This window comes from Stegodyphus dumicola, chromosome 7 (genome assembly GCF_044657685.1).
Source record: "Stegodyphus dumicola isolate Sdum_Otavi_A_Nest chromosome 7, ASM4465768v1".
Classification (NCBI taxonomy): Eukaryota; Metazoa; Arthropoda; class Arachnida; order Araneae; family Eresidae; genus Stegodyphus; species Stegodyphus dumicola.
The window spans coordinates 21,157,381-21,171,334 of NC_140774.1; the positions used below are offsets into that span (position 1 = coordinate 21,157,381).

The 13,954-nt window shown below is 33.0% G+C and overlaps 1 protein-coding gene across 2 annotated transcripts in view; it reads right to left on the reverse strand.

The window, feature by feature from the left end:
• Positions 1-13,954, reverse strand: part of Mcr (macroglobulin complement-related) — a 239,657-nt gene that overhangs the window by 4,558 nt on the left and 221,145 nt on the right. For both annotated transcript variants that reach the window (XM_085819950.1, XM_085819951.1), the window contains exons 32-34: positions 11,569-11,730; positions 8,221-8,414; positions 6,879-7,053 (exon numbers count right to left, since the gene is read on the reverse strand). In XM_085819950.1, coding sequence (XP_085676076.1) covers positions 6,879-7,053; positions 8,221-8,414; positions 11,569-11,730 — 531 coding nt within the window. The remainder of the gene's footprint in view (positions 1-6,878; positions 7,054-8,220; positions 8,415-11,568; positions 11,731-13,954) is intronic.

Genomic DNA, 13,954 nt, shown 5'->3' on the forward strand with positions numbered 1-13,954 from the left:
CAACATACAACAATGATCGATATATTTCCCTAATAAAAGATGTATGTGATTTACAAAAAAATTAAAAACATGATAAAGAAATTAGTATCCGATCTTTATTGCTTAATAACAATATAAGATAGGGGTCGGCAAACTACAGTAAAACTATAATGACCATGAGTAATGTTACTGTCATATTCTCTCGTTTGTCGTTGTTTTTAAAAGCACTTCCAACAGGTGAATATTAGTGCATTGTGAGAAGTATGGCCATGTTGACAATTTTGCTATAGAGATGCGCATAGTATCGTCTCTCAAGGTAATCTGTGATATTTTGCTCTTTTTATTTTATTTTATTCACAACCTACGGTTACCATGTCAATCTCAAAATCAAATAATAAGAGAAAAATAGGCTTTGAATACCATGCTTTTAGAACAGAATGAAATGCCAATTATTTTGTCATAGAATTAAATGAAAAATTTTATGTTTAATATGCAGTGGCGCAATAGCTGTGCAAAAAGAGAGTACAATATATGACGCTATTGCCAAGCTAAGCACACGAAATGGTATTGAAGCCTCACAGAAAATGAACGATCATTAAAATTTAAAAGTTTAAAACAAATTGCTTCATCATAATGCAGATTATTCGTAAAAATGGCTGAATCTCCGCAATGCCCTGCCCTTTCTCGTATTTTGATTTAGGAGCGCTATTGGGTGGCGAGAAATGCCCTAAGTTTATAGATATACTGATGTCAATTTCTCGTCTTTGTTTTGTATTTTATTTGATGTTCAGTTGTCTTGTAACATGCCATTAGAAATTAAAAACACTTTCTGCAGCAAAATTCTGTCATTCTTCCATCACCGCAAAGAAACCTGTCGAATCTTTCTCAAAGATTATTTGAAAAGATCAAGAGAGGAGCTCAATGATAATATTAATATAAGATCTAAGATAGAATGGCATACTTAACATAATGAATAGGGAAGAATTTCGCTACAAATTATTAGCATCTTTTTAGCTAGGAAAGAAAACTGTATTTAAAATCTTCAGATTGCAATACGACACCTAGAAGAAATATTTGCTTTTCACACTCACATACACACCAAAAAAAAAAAAAAAAAAAAAAAAAAAAGACGACGACTGTATGGAATTATATACCATAAGGAATTTTGCTTTTAAATCAATTAAATTAGCTTGTTAATCAACAGCAAACTGCCAAAACTTGAAAACCCAATATCTTATGCTTTGTTGATTGGCAACACACTGGTGCGTGGAAGATAAATGTATTTTACTTCCGGCAGTGGCAACATATTGCATTTAAATACAATGTAAGTTACGTTTAAACTCACAGTTCATATGCATGACAGTAACAAAGTTTAAGAGAATTCATGCAAGAACAATAGCTACCACTTTTATTTCATAGAAATGAATACTTATATAGGAGTTGGGAGGGAAAAAAAATGCGAAAGTTGTAATTTTTGTTCACGAGTGTTCATCTTCAGTCATTATTACAGTTTCGTGGACAATATCCAGGATAATCTATCAATGTCCAGGAAAAGTCATTTGCCCAATTCGTTGAGGTGGGGGGGGGTGATCGAATGGTTGAGGTGGGGGGGTGATCGAATGGATCGAAAACATCGCGGCAAAAACATCGCAGACGAAAATGTCGCGGCGAAAACAACGCAAGGCGAAAACGTCGTGCTACAAAACATGTGGGAGAAAACACCGCAAAGAGAAAACATCGCAGTTCTAAAACATCGTGGTACAGAACATCGTCGTCGAAAATAAAGCGGTTCAAAAACATCGCAGTTTAAAAACATCGTCGTTGAAAATATCGTGGTAAAAAATAAAGTATCTACAAATCATCGCATGACGATAACATCGCAGACATGCTTTTTTCAGGCATGCTTTAATAAGTGTAAATGGATATTCCCATAATGATTTGTGAGCGCAAGATGGAAAGAAGGATAATTTTTACTTTCATATTTTTTATTAATTAATAAATTTTTGCTGAGAAAATAAAAAGGAAACTTAAGCATAAAAAATTAATGCAACTTATAGCACTTAATAGAATTTTAAACCGACATAGTTAACTAACAAAGGCCATTAATAAATCATTTTTATAAAGTTTTTACTGGTAATATTTCATGAAAAGTATAATCTAAAAGTTACATTTAATTTTCTATGCTTAAGTTTCCTTCTTACGTTTTCAGCAAAAATTTATTAGTTAATAAAATATGTGAAAGTAAAATTTATAATTCTTTACACCTTGCGCTCACAAATCATTATGGGAATATCCATTTACAATTATTAAAACCTGAAAAAAAGCATGTCTGCGATGTTATCGGCATGCGATGATTTGTAGATACTTTATTTTTTACCACGATATTTTCGACGACGATGTTTTTAAACTGCGATGTTTTTGAACCGCTTTATTTTCTACGACGATGTTTTGTACCACGATGTTTTAGAACTGCGATGTTTTCTTTTTGCGATGTTTTCTCCCACGATCTTTTGTAGCACGACGTTTTCACCTTGCGTTGTTTTCTCCGCGACGTTTTCGTCCACGATGTTTTTGCCGCGATGTTATCGGCGGACACCGATCGAATGGATGGAAATGGGGATGTCACAAGATGATACTGCTAGGCGTCTCAATGTCTCTCGTAGTGTGATCCAACGACTATGGAATCAGCTTAAATCCGAGGATTCTGCAGTGGATGGAATGGCCAGCTCAATCCCCAGACCTGAATCCGACAGAGCACCTTTGGGACTACCTTGGGAGACAAGTTGCTGCTTTAAGACCTCCTCCAAGATCGTTAGATGAGCTTGAACAATGATTACTCCGTGTCTGGTTCTTACTTCCCATTTCATTGACTGATAACTTAACTGACAGTATGGAACGTCGCTGCCGCTAACGTATTGTAGCTAAGGGTACACACATTCCTTATTTGAACCCATTTTTGTAATGTTACCACCCCATTTTTCCTAAAAAAACTATGATATACAGATTCCCAAGACTGGAATTTTTTGTTGTGATTCATGTTTGTGTTGAATTTCAGAAACATTCTATGTCGCATTCATTAAAGAACTGTTCAGGGAACATGTCCTCTAAATTTCTTCTTTCTATGCTATTTCATTCTCAAACTACACACAAAAAACATGCTGTTCCTAAACATTTGGAGGGCAGTGTAGCAGTGTGTGTTGATTAAATTTAAAAGACAAAAGTCTTATCATTTGCGGAATGACAATACCCCAGTATGTTAAAGATAAAAATGTTTTATTTCGAGCAGGAGCAACATATCCTTTTAAATTGCTGAGTTGATAAAACCAAAAATCTGAAAGCGTTCGGATTTTATATTACGCCCAAAGGGGCGTTTTTTTTTATTTACACGCACATAACACTTTTTAAGAGCATTGGGCTAAAAATATTTAAAAACTGCATATCTAGAATTTTTGATGCACAGTCTCACACGCTGGAATGAAAAATATTTTATTCCGTATTACAGCTGTCACTTTGAAATCGTTGACTTTTTTAATAGAAAATTCGTTAAATTTTAAAAATATGAAATAGATAATAAAACAAATTTAAAATTCAAGAGGGGATAATATTTGGTGGCAACAATTTAAAAAGTGATACAACCGTTAATAGTAATTAGAAGCAAAATGCCGTTTTGAGGCTAATAGCTCTTCTAAGCTAACAGCCCTTTGGACTAATAAATTCAAAATCTGAGCTTTGAGATTTGTATAGAGGTCTATATGAATTCAAAATTGGGTGGCTATAGGAGCTACCTTTTTTCCACAGTGCAAGGAATAAACAAACAATCAAATAAACCTACATAGAGATTCTTCCTTATTTAATAGTACAGATTAATTTATTTGCGCATTTTGCGAGAAGATTTTATGCTTTTTTATTATTCATTTTATTTATTTTTGATTGTTTGCTTTAGAAATTATAATAATTTCATTGCAAGTGACAATATACAATTATCTTGAAAACGCTTTCCTTTAACAGGTTTCCTGTGATTTGAACAAGATTGCCAAGTTTGTCTGTTAATTAGATTCTCATGAAAATCATGGAGGAAGATTATCTCGATTGATTTCAATACGAATTCCGCTCTTTCTCTGTGAATTTGTCTTAGTGTTCATTATTTTGATGACAGAATGTTTTACAGCAGGGCTGGCCAAACTTCATGCCAGTAAGAGCCGCACGTTTGAATTCAGGAATTTTCGAGAGCCGCATCTAGAATTTCTAAAAGCCACAAGTTCATATTTACATCATTATAGAAGTAGTGGAAGAGGTTTTAAATAGAAAGAAATCCCTGATAACTTTTTAAAAAGAATCTAAACTAATTAATTACTTCCTTTTGGACACTGAATAGTTTTAGTTTAAGATATTTCATACGTATATTTTATATGCATGAGCCGCACAAATTGCCTGCGAGAGCCATATCAGGCTCGCGAGCCGCACTTTGGCCACCCCTGCTTTATAGGGTGAAATTCACTGCAAAGAATTTGCATAAAAGTTTTGAATTCGTTGGTCAAAATGCTCCAGTGATGCTAGCATGGGCTGTATTCACTTATTCAGCTCATATAACAGAACCAAAAAGTATGAAAATCGAGTTGTATATAGAGTTTAATACACTCATGTCCATAAATTAAGGATAATTCGGAGTCACGCGGAAATCGAACTCTAAAATAAATATATCACCCAATCACAACACACATCACTACACACATCTTCAAGAATCATATGCAAATTTCAGGAAGTAATCAGATCACACCGATGGTACATCATAATGACGAGAGTGTAAGAGAGTGATAGATAAGGAATACAGGCAAAGAAGTAAAATTGTTCGCGGGCGCTTTATAAGCATTTCAGTGCAATAACCGAATAGTTAAGACACAAAGGACGCATTTGGATGATTTTTTACGTGGTAAAATTATCGGCCGTCTGGAATGTGGGCGTGCCCAACTGGAAGTATCAGACGAACTTGGAATTGCCCAGAGTGTCATCTCCAGGCTTTGGCAACGATTCCAAGGTGATGGTAATGTGAGTAGACGTTACAGCACAGGTCGCCCCAGAGTTACAACGCGGAATTAGGACCGGTATTCGGCAGTTACTGCCAAAAGAAACAGACGGAGCACAGCCTCAGACCTGTCTCGTCAGCTCTCTTCCGCCACTGGTACGACAATTTCAAGGCAGACCGCGTACAGACGTTTAGGGCAGATTAGTCTATATGCTCGTAGACCTGTCAGATGCGTTCCACTTACTGCAACTCACTGTCGCCTGCGGTTAGCCTGGAGTAGAGAGCATGCATTGTGGACACCACAACAGTGGGCTTGTGTGATGTTTTCCGACGAGTCCAGGTTTAGCTTGCAGTCTGATTCTCGCCGGACTTTCATATGGAGAGCTCCAGGTACCCGTTACCACCAAGAAAACATCATTGAACGACACCGTTACGTTGGTGCAGGAGTGCTCGTTTGGGGTGGAATTATTCTGGGTTCCAGAACTGACCTGCATGTTCAAACTGGAACCATGACAAGCCAAATCTATTGGGACGTCATTCTGGAACAACATGTACGTTTGTTTCGGGGCGCCATGAGCGCACAATTTGTGTTTATGGATGACAACGCCTGTCCTCACCGTGCGAACATCGTAAGTGAATGCCTTCAATCGGAGGATATCACCCGTATGAAGTGTCCAGCATTCTCACCGGATTTAAATCTAGTAGAGCACGTGTGGGACATGCTTGGCCGACGATTTGCAGCCCGTGAACCTCCTCCTACATGTCTACCGAAACTTCGGAGAGCATTGCTTTTTGAGTGGTGTAATATCCCCTAAGATCAGATCGTTAATTTGATATTCAGCATGCCTAGGCGTTGTACGGACTGTATTGCATCGTCTGGGAGACATACAATGTATTAACAAACATACCAACCATGTAATATTGGTTTTTTGTAAATAGGTTTTTTTTTTTGTAATTTACTCCAGGGAGAAAAAGTCGCTAATTTTTTTAATAATATCAAACATATATAATCTTTTTTTGCTCTTTACCTTTTGTTTAATAAATAAGCTTTACAAATAAGTCAAATTTGTTTTGCTTCGAACTCTTCCTTTGCCTGATTTTGCATTATCCTTAATTTATGGAGTGTAAAAAGATGTATGTTATTTATTAAAAATTACAATACATACAAAAATTAGCATCTGAATTTTCTTCATTAATAATCATAATTATTTGAGGTATAAAAAACTTACAAATAAAGAATATTATTGTAAGAATATTACTCTTACAATAATATTATTGTAAGAATTGTTATTGTAAGACTATTATTGAAAGAATATTTATTATGAAAGAATATTATTGTAAGATAAATAATATATATCTAAATATTAGGGTTCATGTGATTGTAATTCAATTTTTATATATTTTTTTGTGTTACGTATTTATATTTATTTTTGAAGCGTTTTGTGCACCCATAAGATGATTTCACAGTTATTTATTGCTTATTTAATTCTGAATTTGCAGTTTCATTTCAGGTTTTTATGTATCTGTTTGACGCATAATGTTGAACATCTTTCATTTCTATGTTGACTGGTGTTGGAGTTGTGAAGATAGCCCAGGTACAGCCACAGAAAAAAAGAGATCTATGAAGCTATAACAAGCAACAATATCAATCCAACAATAAAATCAAATCCACCTATTATTTACGCCTATGTTGTGACAATTTTTATGCTAAAATTAGTAGTATCTATATTACTAAGTATCTAAATATTAACACAGAAGAAGTCTGTTCAAATACTCCGAGTTTTTCTATTTCAAACTTCAGTTCAAACAAACTTTAGCTAAATCCTGTTTACCTTCAATATAAGCAAATTTTTAAATAAAAAAGAGAACTACTCACATAATTGAAATAAAATGAAACTCTTCTTTCATCATAGCGAGCTTCTCTGAGGTTTCGAACTTTTCGTGATTGTACGTAAGAATCTAGAGTCTGCTGTTGAACTACATATCCAGTCGGAATATTAACTTCTAATACTGCCATACCACTTCTTGGACTTTCTTCTAAAAGAGTCCACCTGAATGAAGAGATGAGAAAATAAATAAGTATTAAAATTCAGAACATTTACTAATAAATTACTAAAAGAAACATCAGAAGGAGAGCGATAAAGAAGATTTTGTTAACATCACACACGCACAAAATTAACATTAGAGGCTGTGCGCACATTTTAAGTCTTGTCATTAAGGATTCAAAATGTGCACATTAACAAATTACTGATGGAAACACATATCAAAGACAGAGTGATAGATACTGGTTTGTTAACCAGAAAACTAAAAAATGATTTCCTTAGAGAGATTTCATATTACGAGTTGTGCACATTTTTTCAAAGTTTCATAAAACAGTACAGGATTTAAAAATGTGTGCATGAATAAATTACTAAAGGATCAGATGCAGAGTGATAAAATAGGTTTTTTTCATGACCGCAAAAAATTCATACAGGGATTTTACATTAAGAGTTGTGCACATTCTTTGAATCTTGCATAAAATAATATATAAATATATACAATTTATGCAAGATTCAAAACGTACGCATTAACAAATTACCGGAGGAAACACTTTTTTGGAGCTATAAGAAGACTAATTTTTAATTACACTTATAATTTCTCAATGATAAATGATAATTGTGTAAATGAATAACAAAATAAAATAAATAATTCTACATTAAATTTAATAATAAAATTTAATGCATTTTAAATTCTTACAAATACTTTCCAAGACACTTTTTTTCATTTGTTTTAACAATTAAAGAATCCTCTATTAAGTATAGCGCATTTTTAAAATTTTATTTCCTATATCAAATAATTTCATTTTTGGTGGATCAGATTCGGCAAGTCAAGCAAGCATGCATGGTCTATATACCAAAGGTGAGATTTGCTTTAAGAAGGACTTTCTAAAGGAGACTGGCAGCTGGTTCATATTTACATCGTACACTACATTTAACACTTCTGCGTCTTCCATAGATTATCAAATAAAAAACTATTATAATATACCACATTTTCTAAACATAGGGGGGGGGAACAAAAAGTTAGATTCAAAGTTTCATGACACCTTAAAGTGCCTAATTTATTTTAAAATTTAAAACTTTCAAAATTTAAAAATAAAATCAATGCATTAAAATATTAATTCTACTTCTGATTATTTCCTATTATAATTGTAGAAAGCACATCCATATTAAAATTCAGACCTCTGACAGGAGCTTATTTCAATATGGGAACTATTCCGTCCAAAATAGTAACCTCTGACTTTGAGATCGAAAGCTTTGACAGGTGGTGGAGTTTGCAAATGAGGCCAGTCCACGTTATACTGTACAGAGAGCTGAACTAGAGCAATGCCGGATCCTTGTGCTCGTACCAACACAACGCCCCATGCATTGGATATCTGTAAATTAAAAATAACTGCATACTAAAATACATAAAGATTTTTATTAATATAAGAGGAAGTAGAAATTATAGAAACATAATAATATACACTAAACATAAACCGGAAAAAACGGACAAGAAGAGTATGCATTTTAAAACAAACAATTCTTCAAAAAAAAAAAAAAAAAAAAAAAAAAAAAGGAATTACCCCATTACACTAACCAGCTAGAGTATGAAAAACTCGAACTGACTATATGCTATTTATAAGTAATACTGGAGTTATGCATCGGAGGTGTTATATTTAAACATAAGACGATTGTAAGATAAAATTAGGCAAAGTTACATAAATAATATAAACTGTTTAGTATACTCATTAAAATATCGGATTACGTAAATGCAGAAGAGTTGATATTTTGGAGATCGCTGCACTGGAAATTTTGCATTTTTATGTAAGTAGATAAACATTTGGGATTTTGTTAATATACTGGGAGTCTGATTCTTGTTATGTGAGGATATTTGTTACAGGTAAGGCTGTACAGAGCTCAGATCTTTCAGTCCAAAAGTAAAAAAATTCATAAATAAAGTTCATGGTCTCAGCTCAGTAAGTTAGATAATCCAATATTTTAACACCTCCGATGTTTCGAAGCATTATGGAAATTGTTAACGTTGCTCGGAGTCAATTATTGGGATGTATCCTAGGCATTGCTCTTTCCGCTTTTTTCATTTTCAGTCCTAAGGTGTGACTTGGCATAGGTCGAGTCCTAGAGCACTAAGCTTTTGGTGTACTTCAATGATTTTTGATTTTTTTATAGCTGGTGTTGAGATATCCCCAGTCTTTTAAAGTTAAGATCTAGACTGGCGGGTTTCCGTATGTGTAGGTCACTTGTAAAAAGGCAAAAGAATAGGTAATGGTCTGCCTCTCCTTTGACTCCACAGACGCAATTGTCGCTATTACAGAGGTTCCTTTTGAGAAAATATATGGATATGGGCCAGGAACAGTGAGGTAATAATTTAGGAAGGACTTGAAGCTTCTTTCTGTGCTGACATTTGAGAAGAATTGATGCGAGTTGGCCTTTTGTAGCATTATTCCATTCTTCTTGCTACTCGTGGCTTAGATGCTTGTTTAGAATTTCGCGTAGTTGCAATTTCGGAAGCTTGACTTGAAGAACTCGCCTTCTTGGGAAAGAGCTGCTGTTTTTGCCAGATTGTCGGCGATATCGTTGCCAAAGTTGCTGCTGTGCTCTTTGATTCAAGTTATGGTTTTTTCTGTAGTCAGTATTGATCTTCAGAGCTTTGATTAATTTCACAGGCCAGGTAAGAATGGTATGAAACAGCAGGCTAGATGAGCAAGAGAAACACAAATGCGGCATATCCAGTATGAAAGTTGGGCTCAGTGAGTTTTCAGTTTCAGTCCACAATTTTCCTACAGGTTAATAATAAGTTTCTAAAATTATTACTGGCTAAAGTCTTTAGGTCATCACCAGCATTTTGTAAGAATAACGTGACAGTGATTAATATCAAAATAACACAGTTTAGAGAGATGTATTATAGGCAGTTACTATTTTTTGGATGGAAAGAAGAAATATCCAAATTAAAATGAAAACATAAGGGATTATTGCAAATTAAAGTTAAAATTTTGCTTCACATATTTTTTATCTTACATATACATACATACATATATAACAAAATAAAAATAATAAACAATCAATTTTAATAAAACAGTAGATAAATCACACACTGAAAGCTGTTGCAATTTAGTAGTAATAAATTAAAATCCTAATTAAACACAAAATCAAAAATCATATTTAGATACATCAAGTAGAATAAAAACGAAATTCATTTAAACAGTGTAAACAAATAAGTGAGAAAATTTTAAAATAAAAGAATTTTACTATTTAAATTCGAGAAAAAATTTTAAAAATAAAACTTTGATAAAATAATTTCTTAATTTAAGAATTAATAATTACCGAGCCTAAAAAGTTAAAATAAAAGAATTAGGGTTATGGATTATTCAGCGCCATCTTAAAAAAAATTATTTTGATTATTGCGGAGTGCTAGAAAAATCCCTATCACAAACCATCTGCATAAAAAAAAAAAAAAACTGCCTATGGAAAATACAGAAAGGAAAAAGAAACAGCAAGAGCTAAAAGCAGTGATAACAGATGATGTCTGCCAAATGAACATTTCAAGAAGCAAAATTATTCTAATTGGCAATTTTTGTGTGAATTTGAACTCGATCCTGTTCTCCTCTCTCTTTAACACCATTTATAACTTTTTTTTTCACTTTTAAAGATGATTTAATTCCTATAGCTAAATAAAATTATTTTTCAGATTAAATTGCTCGAAAATATTATTAAACAATTAATAGCATTTTTCTGTTGATTATAATATTGGTTATTCATCTCAAAATGCGATTTGACGTTGTTTCACTTTTTATTTGAGTCAGATGCCATTCATCATCAAAATGTAATTTTTCTTTCAAATTTAATGTTTTCTTATTGATGAACAAATTAAACTATTTAAAAGCAATAGATGAAGTTCTTAAGAATAATATATATATATATATATTTACATTTGGATCAGATTCAGTTAAATAAAAATGTATTTAATTCATGATGTATCTAATTAAAAAACATTAAATATTTTTATGGAATTACATTTCATATTTTTTCACTTTTCAAACATATTTTTTCACTTAACTGGATTGAAGCAACAGATGAAGTTCTTAATTTTTTTTTTTACTTTTTAATCAGATTCATTTAAACAGAAAGTCATTTAATTCATAATATATCTAATTAGAAACATTCAATGCATTTACAGGATTATATTACATATTTTACACTTTTTAAACACAAGATATATAATGTTCCCGTATTAGTCTAAATCCTGTGAAATGTTTCGCTCTTCCACTTGTCCCACGTCTAGCGATAATCTCTATGAGAAAACAATATTAAACTTTTGGGCGGTTCCTAAAATCTGAACTGTTACTAATTTTTAATTTTCCTCAGATTACCTGTAATTCTGAACTAATTAGAAATCTTTTCTCCAGTTATCCAGGAGCTGACAATATATATTACAAAAATTATCAGTCATGAAATATCCCTCATCACCCAAACAGTTTCAAATAATAGACATCTAATTATGGAATATTTGCATTCAGTTACAAATGATACCTCAAACTGCTGCTGTTTAGACAAATTTTCATCACCAATATGTATTTGCTTAATAAATCCAGGAACAGAAGGAACTTCTATCGTTACGGTGACGTCAATTACGTCCCGCACTCGAGACTGGATGGCGTGCTCGATTAAAGCTTGCATTGCGACAATGCTGTCCTGAAAGAAGCACAATTAATTAACAAATAGGTTATACTTGTAACAGAAGTAAAAAGTTACAAACATATTAACATTAGAAAAATGCATTACCAATTAGATACACTGTAAATTATATGCATTTAAAATTATATAATTTAGGTACATCATATGAAAGCACAGGTTGTAGAGATATTAGTTATTTTTGAAGCAGGAGCACAGACAAATGTGCAATATCCTGACTGGGACTACCGTTAAACCACAAAGGCATGCAGAAAGGAGGAAGAAAATATTTTATAAGGTGACTGCAACACACACTGATCATTATTTTCACTTACAGTAACAGTTAATAGTAGTTAGTGAAATACAAGACCTTTCTAACACTTTTGGAGTAACCTTTTAATAACTAAAAATGTCAGTAAATACCTGATGAGAACTTGGTTCTGATTAGAATGAAAGCTAATTTATCTAACTAAATACAACATTTTACTATGATAAATTAGGGGAAAAAAAAGAAAATTAGAAAAAGGAAAATTAGGAAAAGATTCTGGCACATAACTATCTATTTGTTTTCAAGCATAGCAGTTACCAGTATAATGTATGCAGGCCTAAACTAACATAAATGTGGCTGTAGTTATGCAGTTTATATGTGCAGTAATTTATCTGTAAGATTTATTTAATATTTAAGTAGCGTAGTTATTCTGTATTGTATGGTAATTAAACTCCATGCCTTTTGCAATTTCATTTATTAAAATACCCATTTGCAAGATCCTACCAAATTTTGAAATAAAATGTATCAAAAAGGGCGTCTTATTTTTGAGAAAATATATTAAATAGATTTGTAAATTATTATTAAACTCATGCCCATTAAATCCATTGGTTCACCTCTGACTTATAGGTCAATAGTTATCTGGGGTCACCCATATATCACCACACAGTAACTTCCTCACTCTGGTGATCTATTAATTACCAGTGAACAGTGTTAAGTACATTTATATATATTTTAAAATTAAAATTAAATAGAAGCAAACTGGTGCTTATAAAGGCTGCTGATCATCAGTGAATTCTATTTTGATGTTTAATGCCCCATACTGGTAACCCACTAGTGAATGAATGGTGGTGCAAAAATGTAATTAGATTTTTAAATTAAAAGAAGAACGAGATGCAACGAGAAAGTTATTAAAAATGTGATTACATCAGAGACCAGAACCTATGATGACAAGAAAAAGAAATGTCGATGGTTACTGGAAATCAATCCATAGGCCCCCAGTGTATGAACAATAATATAAATTTAGAGAAATTAAAAAATTATGACTAAACTGAAGGATACCAATACTTATCAAAAGCAGTGATCATCCATTCTGTAACATTACTGATCAGTGGCATATTGAACTAAAAGTTGTCAAAACAAGTGGATGATAAGTATTTAAAAGTGTAACACAACAGACTGCTTCAGAAATTTTAGAAAGACACTACTAACGACATTTCTAACTTCAAACAAGATAATAGTATCTCAAGAAAGCTGTTACGAATGTATTTATATCAGAAACCGGAGCCTATAATGATACAGTACACTCCCGATTATCCGCGGAATTGGGTGGCGCGACCGCCGCGAATAACAAAAATCGCGGATAATCCGAAAAAAGCTAAAAACGGGTATAGCAAAAGAGAAAACAGTCATTCCAACTTTGAAAATGTATATGCACAATAAAACGTAAGATAAACAGCATGAAATGTTTAACTAACGCTTAATATTTTAGTATATCATTCAAAACTAACCTAAAATGCATTTTGTTAATGAAAACAAAAAAGTGCTTCGTACTTACGAGAGGCGTCAAGGATACACAGAAAAATTAAAACATATGTACTGTTTTAATACTGTAATGTATTATGTAATTACAAAAGCATAACTGTAAAACTACACCTTTTAGAAGAAATCAGTCATTTGTGTCTGCGTCTTGCTTTGGAAGCATTTTCTCTTGATCTGAGATTGCATTTTTCGTAGCATAAGCTTCTAGGCCAACTCCGCGTCGTCTTGTTCTTCCAAATAGCTCAGCAGTCCGTCGACTTGTTGCAAAGCCGCTTCCGCATCTGCGCAATGAGCTCTTCTTTGCCTTCACTTCGCTCTCCTTCATTCTCGGTCTCTTTCCTTGCTTTCTTCAGAAGTTCGTCATCTCTCAAGCGTTCGAAGCCAGATTCGTTGACGTCACACTCCAACCACTCCTTAATGTTTTCAGCATCGACGTTC